Genomic DNA, 19,957 nt, shown 5'->3' on the forward strand with positions numbered 1-19,957 from the left:
AGCAGTGGATGTTAATTAATAAAAAAAAACAAAAAAAATACCAGTCTAACGGTTAGATGCGATAGAAGTGAAACCTTCCGTAAAACAAACTGAGAGAGAATGAGACGAAAGCAGCATTAGGAGCGGGATAATTATAGGTTCATTATAATATTGCTATAAAGTTCATATTTTATTTTCTTCATTTTATTATTATTCATCCTCAATGTTTTCAATTTCAACAAACGATACGAGTGGCTTATGATAGCTAAAATATGACACAAATACTTTGGTTCCGATGTTGTCAACATATCTTTGTTTTTTTCTGTCGATATTCACGACACTTTTCTGCATTATTTTTCGGCATAATTGCGCTAAATATTTAAAAATGAAAATATTTACGAATATAAAAATACGGACGCAATACAGCACACGCGGTTGCTATTATGAGCGTCGTAACGCGTATATTACACAGACGTACTAACATACACACAAACATTCGTAGGACGCTTGGTCTAAACAAGTATTAGGTAGTGTAGTATAGGTATACATAATGCCTTCTCGCTCACCGTGGCTCCCTAATACACAGGCGCGCACACATACGTACTAGCTTACATACAAACATACATACGTGTGACGCTTGAACTAAACACCAAAGCAAGTAATAGGCAGTGTAGTTTACATACTACAATACTCACTATACTAGCGTGGCTCAGCAGTACGCAGCCACACACATATACGTATATCAACATATAACGCTTCGTAGCCAAGAGTGGGGAGGCTACGAAGCACCGCACAAAGAGGAGACGGAGAATAGGGAACGCTGTATAACTGTGTTCTATCTCATTCTCTCGCAGGCTATATACTATAAGATCTATATGTATGTCTCTTTTTAGTGTCGTTTTTTCGTTTCATCGAGTCTCAAATCACTCCCAACGATTCTAAAGAAGCTTTCACTTCAATAAAAAAAAGAACAATACTACGGTGGTAACATTTTTATTTACTGTTATAAAACGTTTATGTTCCAAATTATTTAATTTACACTTTTAATATTTAAAATCACTTATAATCAGGCTGCCTTAAGCGACTGGGTTGGTGCGTGTATATCATTCGGTAATGCTCAGGCTGGAAACCTCGGACATGAAACACCAAATGACAGAAAAATTTGTTTTCTAATAGCGGTCGCCCCTCAATAGGCAATGGCAAACCTACGACTGTATTTCTGGCATAAAAAAGTTACTCATCCAAAACCATCTGCCGTTCGGAGGCGGCATAACACCCAAAAAAAAAAAAAACAAAGAAAAAAAAACACCAAGATAGATACACATCACAAATAAACGGCGGAGCTCGCCTAAACACCCAACAAAGGGCGTAAGTACCAGCTACATATTTTCATTATTATACATATAGGATCGGGTGGCGCAAAATTAATCATGCGAATCGATTTTTTAGTAACTTTTTTACGATATAAAAACAAAAAAGGATTTTGAGTGATCGAACTTTTTCTTGTGACTTTTACACACTCCACTGCTTGTGTGTTTGAATATTGCAGCTGTCTACTGCACCAGTGTCAAATTCGATTGGTGTACGATGTCATTTGCAAAAATCATAAATCTTCCGATAGGGTGATTCATTTATAATTAATTTATTATCAATCAGAACACAAGTGTTGATTTTGTTGTGTTTTTTTGTTTTTTGCATCAGTTTATTTCGTTCTGTACTCTTTTACCAACAAAAACAAGTATTGCTTTTAATTAAAGTGTTGCGGATATTAATAATTAAGTTTTTTTTTTATTTTTTTGGAATTTAATTAAAACCTATTATTTTGAAAAATGTCTGTATTAAAGTGTGGGGGCACAGTTTGCTTGATAACCATGTATGTAGTAAATCCTTTATTCATTGAAATTTTTTCTTCACTTTCCTTCAAAAAGGAAAGGCCGACCATCGAATGATGAAAGAGTTAGTTCGATAGTATCGCTGTGCTCCCCATCAAGCAGCGTGTCTTCCCAACAGTCGAAAAAGTACAGGTTCCAACCGAATCCTTCAGTCTCACAGCGTTACGATAAAATGGAACATTGGGTAGCCTTTAGAAAAAAGGGACGTTGCAGATTGTGCAAGACAGGAACCCCAATGTCCAAATGCCTTAAATGCAAAGTCCACCTCTGCTGTAATAACAATACAATTTGTTTTTTGTCTTAACATATGTACCTAATTTTTCAAAATGAATAAAAACCATTAAAAGTTGTTCGAAAAGTTGCTCACAAGCAGCTTTCGGCAGCGCTCAAACCGTGGGGCGTGACGACTCAAATACAAAAGGATTAAAATTAAAAAAAAAAATTTCGTTCCACAGGAAAAAAGTTGGGATCGAAACGATTAAAGGGATTTTTGAATTTGGAAATCGGTTTGTAATGTATCTTTAATATTACTTCAAGGCACTGGTCTATGTTAGTGAGCCAGCAAGAATTGGTGACAGTGTGCGCGTGAGCTAAAACCGGCTATGCAGTTAGAAAGGTCTACACCTTAGCAGGATAGACTTATGCGCGACATAGGCAGAATTGAAAAAAAGCATACACACTTCCACTACTCTTAAAAACACGCTTCTACCACTCTATTTACGAATGTTGTTCACAGAAATTGTTTATTCACAGAAAATAATACCACGTTTTCGAGTAAATGTTTCGAGTCCTTGTAAACAAAAAACGAAAATAAATAGAACCTTCATTTATTCACACAATACATTTATTCATTACACAGCTTCCGATTCCTTATGATTTAACCTTTATTTTGAAAAAAAAAATTTTATGGTGTCTATAATAGTTCTCGAGATATTGCGATTTTAGTGGAAGCGCGCACCGTGAAGTTCGCGGTTACGCAGCGCGGGAGTAGAAAAACGCGCACAGACCTGCAGCAGTCTGCTCCAGTCACTTTATACAGGAACACATAACGCAGCGCGCATTGCACACCTGTTACCTAAACCGTGCGTGCGCGCTTCCACTAAAATCGCAATATCTCGAGAACTATTATAGACACCATAAAATTTTTTTTTTCAAAATAAAGGTTAAATCATAAGGAATCGTTACGTGTATAACAGAAAATCTAAAAAACTGGCCAAATCAACTAAAAATTGATTCAAAAAATTTTTTAGACTTTTTTTTGGTCAAAATTTCGAAATTTTTTTTTAACATAATACTAATTTAAACTACTTATTTGTTTCTATATTGTCTGTAAATTGCATTGAAATCCATCCAACGGTTCAAGAAATATTGATTTTTGAAAAAAACACGGTTCCGATTTTCAACATAGCGTAGATGACTCAATTTTGAAAATTTTTCAAAATCCTTTTAGGCTCGAATGTATCTTACCTAGAACTAATATTTCCCAAAGTTTCCAAGAAATCGAAAGACCACTTGCAAATCTCATATTTTCTGACGGAGTCTTACCCAACAGTGAATGACCAATTGTCGAAGAAAATCATCTTCAGTGATGATCCACATTTTCACCTCAGTGGATTCGTCAATAAGCAGAATTGCCGCATTTGGGCGAATGATAATCCAAGAGTGATTGCCGAAAAATTAATGCACCCAGAAAGAGTGAGAGAGAGAGTTTGGTGCGATTTATGGACCGGCGGCATTTTTTTCCGTATTTTTTTCCAAAATGAGGCCGGTCAGGCAGTTACTGTGAATAGTGTTCGCTATCGTGACATGATAACGAACTTTTTATGGCCCGAACTGGAAGATATGGATGTGGACGATATATGGTTTCAACAGGACGGTGCCACTTGTAACACAGCTATCGAAACAATGGCTCTTTTGCGCGAAAAATTTCATGGCCGAATAATCTCACGTCGCGGCGATGCCAATTCGCCGCCAAGGTCATGTGATTTGACACCGTTGGACTTTTTTCTTTGGGGTTATTTGAAAGAAAAGGTATACGTGGATAAGCCAGCAAAAATTCAAGAGCTAAAGGATGAGATAATTCGGCACATCAACGGCATATAACCTCAATTATGCCTCAGCGTCATTGGAAATTTGGACCATCGGATGGAGGTGTTCCGCCGAGGCCGTGGCGGCCATTTGGCCGATATTTTGCTCCATACGTAATTGAGCCATACCAATATTATCATAATAAAGAGAAATGACAATAATTTCCTAAAAAAATTGTATTTATTCAAAATCAACACCGGCCCTCGACACTTAACCACCCTTTACAATGGCGTACATGGAGTAGTGACGACTTCTCTCCACGAACTTGCCATTAGCTTCAAGTTTACACAAAAGAAGAAGGCAATAAAAATGTACTACATACATACATACAAGCCTTGAGCGGCTACTGATGCTACCCCTAGGCCGGTGGTAGTTTTCGCCATCATTTTGAGGTTAGGAATACCTAATGCGGGTGCCTGGTTCTTTTAACACAAATTAACTTCATCACTTTGCCACCCCCTCTTTTCACGCTTCCCTCTAATATAGTCACGAAAGCTCAAGATTAATTATTCCTAATTTATATTCATTTGCTGTAGTTATGCGAACGGCTAGTTGATTTAATTTTTGCTCAAATTTGTTTTGTTCAGAGCCAGATATGTCTACATATTCAAGCGGGCATACATACTTACATGCTAGCCGGGAGTAATTTTAAGTACAGCGTTTATTTAAAGTGGCGATAGATTATTTCTGCATTTATTTACATACATAAATTAATAATTCAGTTTAGTTATCTTTAATTTGAGTTCGGGTTTGAGTTTCACCACTTCACTTTTGAATTAAATTTGCAGGTTCTTCAGTTTTTTTAGGCTTATTTTTTGGCATACGCCCGTTGCTTCTGGTATCACCCTAACTGAATATGCGTTAGATTCAGCAAATTTAACCAATTTTTTGGATTCCATTTGAATACAGTAAGGATGAATGATGACTTTAGTAAAACAAAATGATTAAATTGCTTGAATAATGAGGCCATAAGCAATCGTAAGTATAATTGGGGTTCTTGAAATCTGAACAAGTTGTTCTAAGAGTTTATGCAAAGCTAAGAAATACTGAATTCAAGAAAAATTAACAAAATAGAAAGAAGAGACCTTTTAAGGTAAAATGTAATATTCGCAATATTAACTCAAAATTTAGGTCCAGCGAGACTCTCTACGATGAACGGGTAGCAGCTGTCAAGGGCAGATTGGTTAAATGATAAATCTGCATACCGGATGGCGCGTTTGCAAATTTCAGACGAATCTTGAAAATGTAAATATAATGACCAAATGCAAGTTTATTCCTCAAAAGTGCTATTATCCCCTTCAAAGTACGCCCCATCAACTGCAACGCACTTATGCCAGCGTTTGACCCAGCTCTGCAAACATTTCTGGAACTCTATTTTCGGTATATCCATCATAAAATACGTTCCCCGTAGTGAACTCAAAAGAAAGTGAACTCAGAAGAAAAAAATTTCAGGTAGCCATTTTCGTTTCTTGCTGAAAAATTCACGGATAATGATGACTCTGTGCGATGATGCAACATTCAATCCATTTTCAACGCAAAATTTAATACAGATTTACTGAAGGTGACGTAACTTTTACAAACGTTAAGCAATGGCGATAAGCCTTTAGTAGGAGTTTTAATCATAGCACCATTCGAGTTGCTCGAGGGCTCTCACGAAAGCAAATATCGCCCACACAGCGTTCCAGGCATCATAAGAGTTGATTGCTACGATGATTATTTAGATGGAACTGTAAGATGTGTCGCAATCCACGATGTGAAATTCAACGGAGAGCAAGGTGCCATTATGCATGTAAAATACAGTCGTGCCTCGCAAAGCAAAAGCAGTCTTTTAAAAGATATCGCACGAAGTAATACTGCGTAGAAAAATTACTGATGCCAATATATACTCGACTGCATTTAATAGTTTTGTTTTGGTTTATTCAGTGTTTTATTAAACTCGTTTTTATGTATGAACAGACGTAGATTTAGCCTTGGCCATGTTTGCCTAGCAATTTCATAGGTGTTAGCGCTAATTCATCTTCGATTTGCAGAACTGATTAGTGCGTCCTTAATGGGAAGCATACAAGTTGAGGTAGGTACCTCCATAAAATTAATTATGTCTGGCATACGGGTACCTTCTCTTGCAAGTAGGTCAGCCCAACAATTTCCGGGTATATCTCTGTGGCCTGGAACCCAGCATAAGAATATACGATATTGTTTGGCCATCTCATTTAGAGATTGGCGACAACGCATCCAGGAAAGCGGAACAGGGTACTTGCAAAAGAGATCTAGGGGTGGCAGATGAAATATGATATCCACATATTTACACTCGAAACATCCCCTTTCATTTCCTACTTTTTCTATCATCTCCTATTCTCAACAGAGAAATGGTTCATTGCCATGCACACAGGAAGAAGGCATATGCAAATACAAATATGTGAATTTATATACATACGCGCATATATATATATGTGCTCACTCAAGTAGGCGAGAGCCAGATGTCGAACGTTGCCACACGGGGGGCCGATTGTGCCTCTTTGTCGTTCGTTCCGCGCTCTCGCTTGCAGTTCAAGTAAGGTAACGACGCATGAGCAATAGAACGACGGATATTTTGCATGCAGCCGGCTACATGGAATTATAAGACGTCATCACGTCAAAACATTTTGTTATTATTTTTGTATGATCAAGAAGTTAAGCAAAAATTTTAAATATATTTTTTCATTTTTTATTGAAAAAAAATTTTCTGAAAATACCCTAAACTTTCGAGCCCTAGACCACCACGACGCCTTAATATTTGTTAATGTTGAATAACCACTGTTGAAATGTGCTACTACAAATAGGTTAGATCTTTCACAGTTTTACAATTCTCACTAGTTTATCACGTACTTACAACTTTGACTCTAAAATCTTGTATTTTCTTATGTAATTCGATTTTTTTAGTAAATGTAAATATTCTTAGGGTTGTGTTATATGTACTTCTTGAAAAAAATATAATTATTATTAGAAGCTTTGTAACAGTGTTTGATATTAAGGCGGATACCCCTTGTCCCATTACAATTGCAACTCAATGTAGATGTGTAATTTGTAGGTCCTAAACAAATAAACTGTTATTACCTTTTTTTTTGTTGCAATTTGGCCCTTCATCCGTCTGAAAAATGCTTTCATATGGACGAATTTCTTTCATATTCCCTACGAAATCCCCGATGAACTGTATATCTGACGCTTATACGTATACATCTGACGCTTACAACCTTTGGTGGATGTTCGGCCACGCTACTCCTTCAATTTGTGGTGTGCGTCTTGATGTTGTTATAAAAATATATTATTAAAACTTAAGAATTCTTTGCGCTTGCGCTGCCCGCAATTACGATGCTGGCGGTGGTGCTGAGCTTGAGAAATTGCTTTGCTGTGCTTTGCTTTATATTTATGTGTGCGTGGGTGTGTTAAAAACTTTTTTAATATTTATATTGCACATCCTGCAATGACTTGTTTTGGTGGACGTCAGCTTGCGCTGCCATGATGGCAACAAACAGCGTATTTATAACTTCGAAAAACCGAAATTCGTTTATTTTTATTTGTTGTTTTGGCAGCACATGGATTTTTTCGCTCAAATGATTTTTAATATTTATGCAGAACCGAAAATGCCACACAAGGGCCAGTAAGTAAGTACAGGAGTATGAATGTATATGTAAAAACACATATAAAAAAAATTGATGTAAACAGAATAGCGGAACGAAAGTATTAAATATTTACTTTTTTAATAAAGATTAAATATATAAAAAATATTATTAAAATTATGCACGATTCATAAAGAACATAAATATGTATGTATGCAGTTTGCAAGCAACAAAGTGCAGACAATTTTAATAATATCTTTTATGAGTTTGTGCAACTTAAGTAATAACAAATTTTACTAGAGCGAATGCAATTCAAAATTAAAAAAAAGTTTGTCCATTAAGACTCAAAATCACACAGATTATTTTAAAAGAGTTTAATTGTTTTGAAATAAGCATTCAACCTTGTATGTACATATACAGGGTTTCCCATATTCGACGGACCCATATGGCAACCCTGTATCTTTTGACAGAGATTTTTACCATGGAACAGTACACGCCACACAAACGCTCCCAAATTGTTGAAATTTACATTTAACAAAAGAAGAAGAAGAACAAAATCATCATGTCCGATGAGGCTCATTTTTTATTGAATGGGACGGTAAACAAGCAAAATTGCTGTATTTACGCCACTGAAAATCCTCACGAAATTCAAGAGGTACCTCTTTACGACGAAAAGTCCCTTTTTGGTGCGGCGTTAGTGCGAAAACGATTATTGGGCCGTTTTTCTTCGAAAATGAAGATCAAGCTGTCAAGCTGTTACCGTCAATTAGGAGCGTTATCGCGATCTGATAACCACTACTTTTGTGATGCCAATTATTCGTCGAAAGCGTATGAGGCAGTTCTGGTTTCAACAAGACGGCGCTCCACCACACACAGCTCGCACCACAATCGATTTTTTGAAGAAATTGTTTCCTCTTCGTTTGATGTCGAAAAATGGCGATTTTGGCTGGGCCCGATTTAACGCCACCTGACTTCTTCTTGTGGGGATATTTAAAATCAAATGTTTATATTAATAAGCCAAAAACCATAGAAGAGCCCAAGAACAACCTCCGTGAGGAAATAGCCGCTATTCCAGCCGAAATGTTAAATAAAACTATGGAAAATGCTGCAAAACAGGCACAATACGCCATACAGGCTCAGGACGGGCATTTGAGAGATAATTGTGTTTTTCTTTGATTTAAAAAAAAACTCATGCGTCCGTCGAAAGATCTCGTACACCCAATTGACAGGGTTTTGAAGTAAAAACAATATAAATTTTAAAATGCAAATCAGCAAACAAACTTGAACTCATTCTTACATAGAAATTACAAATATAATAACTTAGCAAAAAACACGACAACAAAGAACTCGGACATTTATATAAAGTTGAGTTAGGCAAATAATATTTAAGAAAAAATAATAATTTATATTTAGTCGGCAAGGCTTTATATTTTCTTACAGCATTCAGCCTTCTTGGCATGGTATCGACCAACTTCTTGCATGTTAAAGGATCTTTTTTCCCCCACTCTTCTTCAATAGCATCTTCTAGGTCTTTCTTGTTTCTCATAACTGCTTTTTCAGTTGGTTTTTCCAATGAGCCCACAGATGTTCAATTGCATTGATGTCTGTAGTACTTTTGGGCAGTTGCACATAAGCCGTAGATGGACATCAATTGCCTTATGCTTGGGATCGTTTCTTGATAGTACTGGAAATGGTCCTTAATTCCCAAATTTTCAGCACTTTGGACCAAATTCTCTTTCATAATTATTAGCTATTGTTTGTGGTCTATATTGCCGTTAATGAAGTACAAATTTCCAGTACCAGCAGCAAACATACAACCGCATACGTAAGTTTTTTTCTAGCAACTCTTCCGCAGGTCTTCTCCTTGTCCGTCTGACCTAAATATGTTAATCTTGCTTTCGTCTACAAATAAAGCGTGCTTCCAGAGCTCGAAATCCTTATCCCCATGACGCCTTGCAAATTTTATTCTCTTGTGTCGGTTAATCTCGTTGATGAAAGGTTTTTTTCGTCCAACTCTTCCATCATAATTATTCTTTCGCATCACTATACGTATACTTTTGGGTTGCAGTTAATACTAAAGAGTTGGGCGTCTTCTTTGCCAGCTTAGAAGCGCTTGAATTTGGATTTTTCTTAATTTGTTGCCCTACACACCCGGTTTATCACTTCGTATATAGTCGGATGGGGTATATCCACTATTTCTGCGATTTCCCGAACAGGTGCCCTTTTTATGATGACTAATAATTAAATTTCTGCCTTGAATTGAGCTTTGTCCACGCTGTCTACCCATATTTATAATTTTGACTTTTATTCAACAAAACACGACTAAAATTTTATTTTAATTTATTACATTTGCATCTTTCTTTGCACTGTTCTACCGAGAACAAATTAATTGTGGGACTTCCCGTTTCAAAGTGCCAAACAATCGCAATAATGCCAGATGCCCGTCTATTTTTTTGACACCAATTTTGCGAATGCTGCATAATAAATTTTTTATTACAAGGACGCAATGGATTTGGAAATTATTATTACTATTTTTAAAATCCTTTTTTAATAGCCCATAGAAAAATATAAAAATAAAAATATTTAACTCGCATTTCTTACAAAAATTTTTAATTTGAAGCTGCATGCTATGTATGCCCGAGTGCTTTATTGAGCCACTGTAGGTATAAAGAGGTATATAGTTATGGCGATATTAGTAAATGTGCATACATAAATAGCCACACATCCCATGTTCGTAAAGAGTGCCCCAAATAGTGGTATTTTTTACCATATGCCATTCTGACAGTTCCAGCTCTTCCTCGCTGGAAATCTGGACAGAACGTCAGTATCATTGTCTCCGAGGAACGTTATGATTTACTATGCGTTTGAACTTTAGACTTGCAAATTTAATTCCAAAGTCAACGTTGTGTAGGCCAAAAGTGCATTTATTGAAAAGAAGTTTTGGCCGAAATGAGGCCTCCTCCGAGTTTGCCGTGTGCAGGTTTATGCAAGAAGCTCCTAAGAGCGACATGCTAATGGACAACACTCACGATCCCTGAAATGTGACGTCCGTAGTCGAAAGTGTAGAAGATTCAGTCCTCGAGCATCGACAACAAATCAATATTTTCCGCATCAGCCTGATTGCACTTAATTGGTCCAATTGACTCAGCAATTGACGGTACACGAGCATCCGCTTTGTTATCGCTTTTCAGTTTAGGCCTCGGAGCAGCTTAAAATAGAGCAGCTACTGAAAAACAAATCGTCTTTTCTGACGAAGCCCATTTACATTCCGGCGGCTCTGTTAGAGAGCGGAACTGCCATATCTGCGACTCGGAAAACCCGTTTGTGATTGTCGAAAAGCCAATGCTTCTTCAGTGAGTTAAAGTTTGTTGCATATTTGGAAGTGGCGGCATCGCTAGTCCATTTTTCTTTAAAAGTACTGCTGGTCAGTCAACGTTGATGACTACAGAGGCATGATAAACGATTTTTGTAGGCGTAAATTTAATACTTACACAAGACCTATCTCTTGTTTCAGCAAAATGGCGTGCGAAGTCATACAGCCCGTGGCACAATCGATATTCGATATTTTGCGCCACAAGTTCAGTGATTGTGTTATTAGCCGTTTGACTACTTCGGAACTGTAATTTGGCGCCGTTAGACTTTTTGTGTGGTGCCATGTATTGAAGGAGAATATCGAGCACGCCAGAAACGAGGTCAACAGGAATCGTATTTTCTAAATAATAAAATAATAATAAATAGTAAGCTTTGTTCATTTATTATTATGCCATCTCATCAGGATATTATGTCTGTCGACATAGTTTAACCTAGATTTACAGTACTCAACTACTACCACAATTGAGCCCCGGGCAGCACCACACTGTCAAGTACGACCCTGTATGGCATGGAGTCAAGGGGCATGGCGAGGAACGTTGGATCGAAACCCATGCCTACTCTGTTGTACAATACCCGACAGGGGCCGTACCAATTCCCTTTGCGTTTCAGCCTGCAGATGACCTTCTAGACCACTCCTTGGATGAACACATCAAGTGGTGGCTAACAAGAGCATCCAATGCCGGACGTGAAGTAGTCGGAAAAGCTCTGGCCCCCCCTGACTCCCACGAAAGAGATTCTACTCATCCAGACCACTGCTGCATAGGTGACAATAGGCCTTATCATAGCCATGTAGATCTATAGGATCTTGCTTGGAGGAAGAACCCACGTTTTCCCAAAAACCCGCTTGCACTGCCAGAAGGCTGTCAGTGCTTTGGATGTCTTTGTTTCAACGTAATACTTCCAAAGGAGTTTACTATCGAGGAGTTTACTCCAAGATATATGATTTCTTTGGATAGCTGGATTGTGACCTCTTTTAGCTCAGGCAGAGCGAGTCCATCAAGCTTCCTCCTTCTGATGAAGAGGATGATAGCAGTCTTAGTAGGGTTTGCCGTTACCAAGTAATTAACTTTCACATAGTTTGCAACGAAGTTTCAAAATTCTTAATCTGTTTTAGAGAAAATAAATGAAAAATATAAATCAAACGAGATTTTCAGCATCATACTAAACTTTAATGGGCCATTAAACTGCGCATAAATTTTTTATTTTTTGGTTTAATCCTGATAGAACAAGTAGCACGTTGCTTGTGTGGCACGTAGCGCCGTTTTGTTGAAAATAAACATTGTCCCGATCAATACCATCCAATTCCGGTCATAAATTAATTATCTCTCGATAGCGATAGATAACACCTGTTATTGGAAAATTTTATATCAGCGATCACTTTCCTGCCCTCCTTCAAAGTATATTTGACTTATTTTAATACTGTCGGATTCACGAAAAGTGTAACGAAGGTCTCCAGGACCGCGCTCAACGTGTTATACAATTCACGCGCCACTTAGATTTCATTAGTTTGCTTAGTTTAAATGCTAGAATTCACAATATTACCAAGCCGTTCACCGAATTTTCAGAAACATATCATTTCTCCTCCTTTTGTTTGTTTTGTTCGGTTGTTTTGTATTATTTAGGCGACCGACGTCAGACTTGTCAAAATCGCGAAATATAAAGTAACTGTTTTGGGAAGACGCCACCCTCTGTATTGAATTCGCTTTAACCTAATAGTATTTATTCACTCACCGTAGTTGTTGCTGGTGTTGTAGCTGTATGTGGTGTATAGGCCGCGTAAGCTGGTTGCGGCAATGGAGCTGTATATCTGTATGCTTGTTGGGCGGCAACTGCAGCCGCTGCAGCGGCAGCTGGAGCGTAACCTTGTGGAGTCCAACTGGCACCGCGATACGGAGCACCTGCTAAGCCGCCTGCTGCTGCTGGACTAGTCATAGCTGGCCTTGGGGCCCCTTTTAAAGCAACCGCAGAAGTTGGTGGTGGTGCACCAGGAAAGGCGGTACGCGGTGGTGGTACTGTGGAAGAGCTTCCCTGTAATTAGATGAAATAAAAAGAAACATTTATAATTTCGTTAGAAATGAAAAAGAGTAGCAGCTGCGAATACAATGGTTCAAATGCTATCATTTTTTGAGAACAAATATGAATTAAAGCGAATATACAAAATTTGGTGGCAATGTAAACGTCTTGACTAGGCAAAATGTTTTAAATGTAAAAAATTCAGTTATAAATTAAATTTATAAAATAGATTGTTAATAAAATAATGGGCAAACTGCCTTAATGCATTTTGGTATGCTGTTAGCTGTTTTTTCACTCTCTGCAGTTTGAGGCTACTTTCAGCAGCAGAATTTGAAGACTTTGACTATAGAGGAAAATTCCTTTCTGAGAACTAGCTCTTTTCATCTTTCGGATATGTGATATCTGCGAATTCAAGATCGAACTTATAAGTCTCGAACTAATAGCCAAGGGGGGCTTTTGATATTGCCACTTTCGGCTCAATATGTTCTTCTGCCGAACGACACGGAGTTAATCAAACCATTGTAAAATGGATATATTCCTTACTCTCTGAAAGGCTGTTAACCGCTGGTGAGAACAGTGACGAACAAATCACCGTCAAGGCCAAGCAAGGACGTCCCTAAAGGGGTATTCTTTCTCCGCTGCTGTGGTGCTTGGTCGTAGACTCTCTGCTAGCGCAGATGCAGGAACTCGGTTTTCACGTCCAAGCATATGCGGACGATGTCTGTGCGCTAACATCGGATAAATCCTTAAGGAGGCTTTGCACGAAAGTGCAGAGGATTCTGGACAAAATCGATGACTGGTGCATGAGACAAGGTCTTTCCGTTAACCCGAACAAAACAACCATAGGCTTGTTTAATTTGATGGACTCAGTCTTCCAACACTGAAAGGTGTGACACTTGGTCTTTCTAGGAGTAATCTTGGATAAGAAGTTGACTTGGGAGACACACGTTTCACTGAAGGTGAATCTCGCATTAAGGATTTTTCAGCAATGCCGCAGAGCCTTTGATAAAACCTGGGGTCTGAAACCTGCTGTGGTCCTATGAATATACACAGCACTTATCAGACCAATCATCACTTACGCCTCTGTGGTCTTGTCCACAATCCGGGAACTATACAGGCTGCAAAGAAATGTATGTTTATGCATCACGGGTGCCATGAGTACAACCTCTGGTGATGTCCTAAATGCTACGCTTGATTTGCTCCCCTTGGATCTTAAGATACAACAGGAAGCAATAAAAGCAATGTGTAGACTCCATAAATATGGTTTCTGGCATGAAGACGGTACTTCGGGATACAGAGACATCTTTAAATTGCTATCTGTGCAGTATCCACTGTTTTTGGCACCTAAAGACGACCTGATACCTACAGTTTCATATGGAAGGAAATTCGATATCAGATTCCCACTGCGTGAGCAATGAAACAGTCCAGAATGCATTCAGGGAGGTTTAACGGATATTTTCTTTACCGATGGGTCCAAGAATGAAATAGGGTCTGGAGCCGGATGGTACTGAAACGATAGTAATAAGTATCACTATGCTATGGGGGAAATGGCAACTGTTTTCCAAACAGAAATTTTTGCTATTCTGAAAGTAACCGAATGGATAATCGAGCGGAGATGGAGCGAGAAACAGATTGGAGTTTTCAGTGACAGTCAGGCTGCATTGAAGGCCTTGGAGAACGCGAAGCAAACCTCAAAGATTGTTCAAGAATGTAAGGAGAGGCTTAATTATGTCGCAAGACAAAACAGGTTTGTACTCATATGGGTTTCAGGACACTCCGCTGTTCAAGTAAACGAAATTGCCGATGAATTTGCCAACCGTGGATCAGCGGTTCCCCCACAAGGGCCAGAGCCAATAATCGGAATCAGTTCCGCAAGAATCATGAATTGGATCAGCGATTATGTATGCAAGTCCGAACAGAAAACTCTCAAACTTTCTACTAAAACTTGGAAGGAAAGACGTTCGGTTGATGGTCGGTATCGTTGCAAGATACCAGCCATGGCGTCAGCATATAACCACCATTGGAATCATTGAGGACCCAATGTGCCTGTCATGCTTGTAGGAGGCCGATAGCTATGAGCACTCCCTGTGTGAGTGTCCTGCCTTTGGTAGAGCACGGCTACGAGTTTTGGGTTCCGATGTAGTGAGAATAAGTAATATTCGTTCTTTAAACTGGTGGATATTTACAGATTTGCCAAAGGAGCTGGAAAATTCTCACAGGACTAAGTATCTCTATCTCTCTCGCTCTGAGAGTTTTAGGAGCCACCAAATCTCCTGGTGCTCCTTGGCTCGACCTTTTCAAAATTCAATTTCAATAGCCAACAGGTTAGCCCAAGCAAACTCATCTGAGTATAGTTGTGATCTTTTTAGCTAAAGGTGAATGAGTGGGTAAAAGTAATAACTGTCACGCATAGTAAGAGTCCCCTCTCTAGTTATCATGACTTTTTTCGTTTAATTAATTTCGAAAATATATTCCTACATACACACACGCATACAAGTGCATGCACGCACACGCACTAAACGATATTAATGACGCTTTAATAAATTCTGCATCCATTTATTGCTTAATAAATTTTGACGTTTTTCGATTAAAGCGGAAAAAGAAAACAGCAAAAACCACGGAAATGCGATAAACAAAACTTAATTAAAAATTTTCAAACTCATTTATTGTCGAGCACTTGTGGCGTTGCAAATTTATGCGCATTGCATGTGGTACGATTTCTTTATTTTTATTTTTTATTTTTTGTTTTTTCGTTTTTTAATTTTGAACTTTTTATTTTTATTTTGTCCTTGCGCCAGCCATCGACTCACTCCTTAGCATTCCGGTGAACTTATTTTCCATGACGATTGCAGCGTTGCCCAAAGAAGCCTCGTGTTGCATCAGCTGTTGTTGTCAGGCGGCAGAAATGGGGCATACGTGAGCGGCGTGGACAAACTGTTAACACACACATACATATCTGCTTCCAAACACGCCCACATGCTCGATTTTGAAAATGTTTTTAATCAACATAATTTTCAAACGCCTAAATATAGGCCTCGAACACTGCTGCCGCTGCTTAAAACGCCCATTTAGTGTTGACCTTTCCGTACATCAATGGCTATACGTCACGACCACACACACGCATACAGGGACACAGAGTCGCAAATACGTATGCGCATAAATGGCAACTTATGCGAGCTTGCACAGCCACTCCCACCCTCACAGTTTTTGCACACAAACATACATTTATAACTTTAAATCTGTTTACTATCTGTGTGCATTACATGTAAACATTTTGAACAAGATTTAAAGGTAAGCATTGCATGTTTGTAGCTAACCATTTATACACCCATACACACACACACGTTATATGAATGTATATGTATTTAGGAATGCTCATTTGTTTGTGTGCTACTTATTTCCGGTTTTTGCACGAAATGTGCAGCTTTTGTATTCAAACTAGCCAATTTAGAGCTATCAAGTTCAAACCAAACTGCTATTGTGCATACAAATACATTCATGCATAGCTCCAAAGTAGCGAAATATTTTTACTATTGGGTGCTGCCCGCCCGCCAATGCATCCGCTCCATATATTTTCTGATTCTCCTAAGATCCATGCCATTTCGTCTCAAACCCACAAACATCCGCAGTGCGAAGGTAGAAATTCATTTGTTGCCAAAGGCCAAGGTGCATGCACGTGTGCACCCACATATTTTCATTTGGGCTAACCCAGTAAGCAACAGACAAGCTGCACTAAATTTTCAGACTCTCAAGACATCGAAGAGAGGCAATGCGACCAAAAATCAATGCTGAAGAGCAAACTTGCGAGGGCAGAGATCGATTTTTCTATTTTTTGACTTCCATTTTGGAAGTTCACGTCACTAAACACTACTGTTAAAGGATTTTTTTAAGCTATCAACTTTAAATCGCCTATAGTAAAGGGTCTCTCACAAGTGACGTCTAGTGTATAACTAATAGACGGTACCTCTTTATACGTCATCCTTGACATTTGTCTAGTAGAAAGACGTACAATTGTATAGGATAGAATGCGTTAAAAGTATTGAAAATTATAATGAAGATGGTCGATCTTTAAGAACAACACATCGCAAATTTCGAAAATTTTTTGGGTGGGAATATCCGCGCGTATGAGTCGACAATTCAAAAGTCAGTAAAAAATTTTGAAAAAACTGGTTCTGTCGAGTATAGAAAAAGAATTGGCAGACCAAAAACTGGACGTTCAATTGAGAATATTGCTCCTGTAGTGCAAAGTGTTGCTAAAAGTTGCTAAAGTTATTTCTTAAAAATGATTTTTTTGCCCTACTGTAAAATTTTACTAAAAGAAGGTAGCAGCTTTTACTGGGGCGGCGACGATTCGCCATACTTTAGAAGCAGAGACTCGAGGAAAACGAATTCAACGGTATCTCCACTATTCCACCTAAAGCCGTTAGCGGCAGTACGAAAAGTAGTTGACTTTGTGCCGCCAAGTCAGAAATTGGCATCCGCGCAAAATTTACGCTACCAAGTAAAATAGAATTAAACGTATCATGGAGAGATTAGGGGCAATATGAACTCCACAAAGTTTATTTGGTGCAGTAGTTACTACTGAGAGGCAGGGCTGAAATTGTTCTTTATAGAGGAAAGGAAATGGACAAAGAGTTGGTTTTACAATTGACTACTTACAGAGTTATTACTCAGTTAAACTTTTAAACGGAGCTGGAGACTATGCTGCAGAGTTTACATACATACATCCATCGGAGGATTTATAATTTTTGTCATCATGAGCAATATTTCGCTTATTTAGACAATAAAATAAAAATTAATAAATATCGCCCACTTTCTGTTAGATATTTGGCCCAGCTCTTTCTCCTATTTGTGGCATGCGCCTTGATTTTGTTCCACAAATAGAGTAAGTTTTAAGCCGACTCCGAGCGGCAAATAGTTTTTTATGAAGATCTTTTTCATTGCAGAAATACACTCTGAGGTTTGCCGTTGCCTGCCAAAGGGCAACCACTTAGAAAAAACTTTTTCATTTTGCTGTTTCAAGAACGGAACTAGACAGCTGAACTAGACAGCTGTGATACAGGGTTTGACTAAAAAGTAATGAGCCTTATTTTTTTGAAGCAGTTTTATTAAACCGTTTGGCTTATACAACTAATATTCTTCAAAATAGGACCCTTGAGCGTCAATACACCGCTGGTAGCGGTCCTTCCACTGCAGGAAACATTTTTTAAACTCATCCGCCGAAATCGCGTTCAATTCGGCTGTCACAGTTTTTTGGATCGCCTCGATGGAGTCCAAACGCCTCCCCTTCAGCTTTATTTTCAGGCGCGGAAAGAAGAAGAAGTCCGGATGGGATTGGTCTGGGCTGTAGGGAGGGTGGGGAAGCACCGGAACCCCCATCTTGGCCAATGCAGAAGTGCAGAGGAAGGCGGTGTGCGCCGGCGCATTGTCGTGATGACAGATCGCTGTTTGTCTTCGACGTCCTCCCGGCCTTCCTTGAACGACTTGTGCCACCGAAAATTTGATCGAGTAACGTTGCTCCAACGATCGCTGCATTTTCGCCACTGCAAAATCTTAACACACTTTTAAAACAGCTTTCACGCGCGGAGCGATGTTGACTGCACCGCTGTTGCCAGCGAACTGGGACCGGTTTCTAGTGGAAGGGGAAGGTCCAACGATAATTTTCCTCCACCAGCCGATTCGGTTGGCAGACGCTCCGCACGGGAAGCCTCATTATTTTTCAATCAAACCCTGTTTAAAAGGAAAAGATTAAGATTTCCATTACTCAAAATATTCTTTTATTCAGTAACAAATTATTCAAAAACAAAATTGACTGAGTAGTTCTGCGCTACCCTGTTTTTTAACTACTTTATAACCGTCGGGGTAGCTCGCTATCCTCAAGTGGCCGTCTGAAACCAGGCTGAGAGTGTTTATTTCTATCACCTCTCGCAGCGGGGCTACTGTCAAGTATTACTTCACGGAGAGGGAAGACGATTAGCCGCCGCTGCTGTGCCGCAGAGTTTGCAGGCGCTTCAGCTATTTCATAACATCGACCACTAAGTCGCATGCCGCATTCCATTTTTACTTCTCCAAAGGTTCCATGAAGATTCTCTTTTGCAGAACGGAACCAGGAGCTTGTGAAGAATATGTGGCGAAAGTCCTCTAAAACGTTTCTGTCGCAGTAGTCGCAATAGATATTGTTGTGTTAAGCCTGTATAAGTATGATTTGAAGCATCCATGTACACTCAAAAACTAGGTTAGGTAGAATTCCACTTCTGCATGTGGCCTCGCCAAAACTTTGGGTTGGGAATGTATTTGTGCGTCCGACGCCCTTTTGCAGAGTTATCCCACTTTGTTTGCCACTCATCGTTTCAATTCTCTCGTAACGCCGCAGGATTAGACGAGCTCATACGACTTTGAGCTCTCGCTATTTGGGCAGCTTCTATACACATGCTATATATTAGTAAGACTGCATCGTCGGACACCGTTTCAAATGCGCTACATACGCATAGTGCGCAGAACCGGTAGGTAGACGGTTGACCTCGAAAGTATGACACATGATTTTTTTTATTCGCCCAAATTGGTGTAACATACATTGCTTTTTTACGCCATTAGCCAGAAGCTGATGGCGATTTTGTTTTGGACCTCGTGCTTTTAACATCAACCTAGACGGAGCCGTCGTAGTGGTGGATGCTTTTTCGTTGGCGTATTCGAAATGTGCTTTGAAATACAGCCTTTTATCTATCATTGTTCTCAAGTATTTGATTGCGGGACCGGTCGATATGTTGAAGTCGCCGAATCTAAAAGAGACCTGTTCTGTTTTTTCGGCTGGATTAAGAACGGCTTTCGTCTTTTGTTGCGCTAATTCTAGATTTTTTTGTGCCAGCTAAGATTGCATACTAAGGACCGCATGGATCGCGTGATTGTGGATATCGTCTACATGTTTTGCCATTACCAGAAAGCCAATGCCGTCGGCATAACCAACCTCTGAAATCCTGACACGGAGAATACCTTTGGGCATTATATTCCACAGCAATA

The 19,957-nt window shown here is 39.0% G+C and overlaps 1 protein-coding gene across 1 annotated transcript in view; it reads right to left on the minus strand.

Moving 5' to 3' along the window:
* The window catches only part of LOC128859631 (protein alan shepard-like), a 181,930-nt gene that overhangs the window by 72,360 nt on the left and 89,613 nt on the right, over positions 1 to 19,957 (minus strand). The window contains exon 2 of the mRNA XM_054096587.1: positions 12,659 to 12,955. Within this exon, the coding sequence (XP_053952562.1) occupies positions 12,659 to 12,955 (297 nt within the window). The remainder of the gene's footprint in view (positions 1 to 12,658; positions 12,956 to 19,957) is intronic.

This window comes from Anastrepha ludens, chromosome 4 (genome assembly GCF_028408465.1).
Source record: "Anastrepha ludens isolate Willacy chromosome 4, idAnaLude1.1, whole genome shotgun sequence".
Taxonomy (NCBI): domain Eukaryota; kingdom Metazoa; phylum Arthropoda; class Insecta; order Diptera; family Tephritidae; genus Anastrepha; species Anastrepha ludens.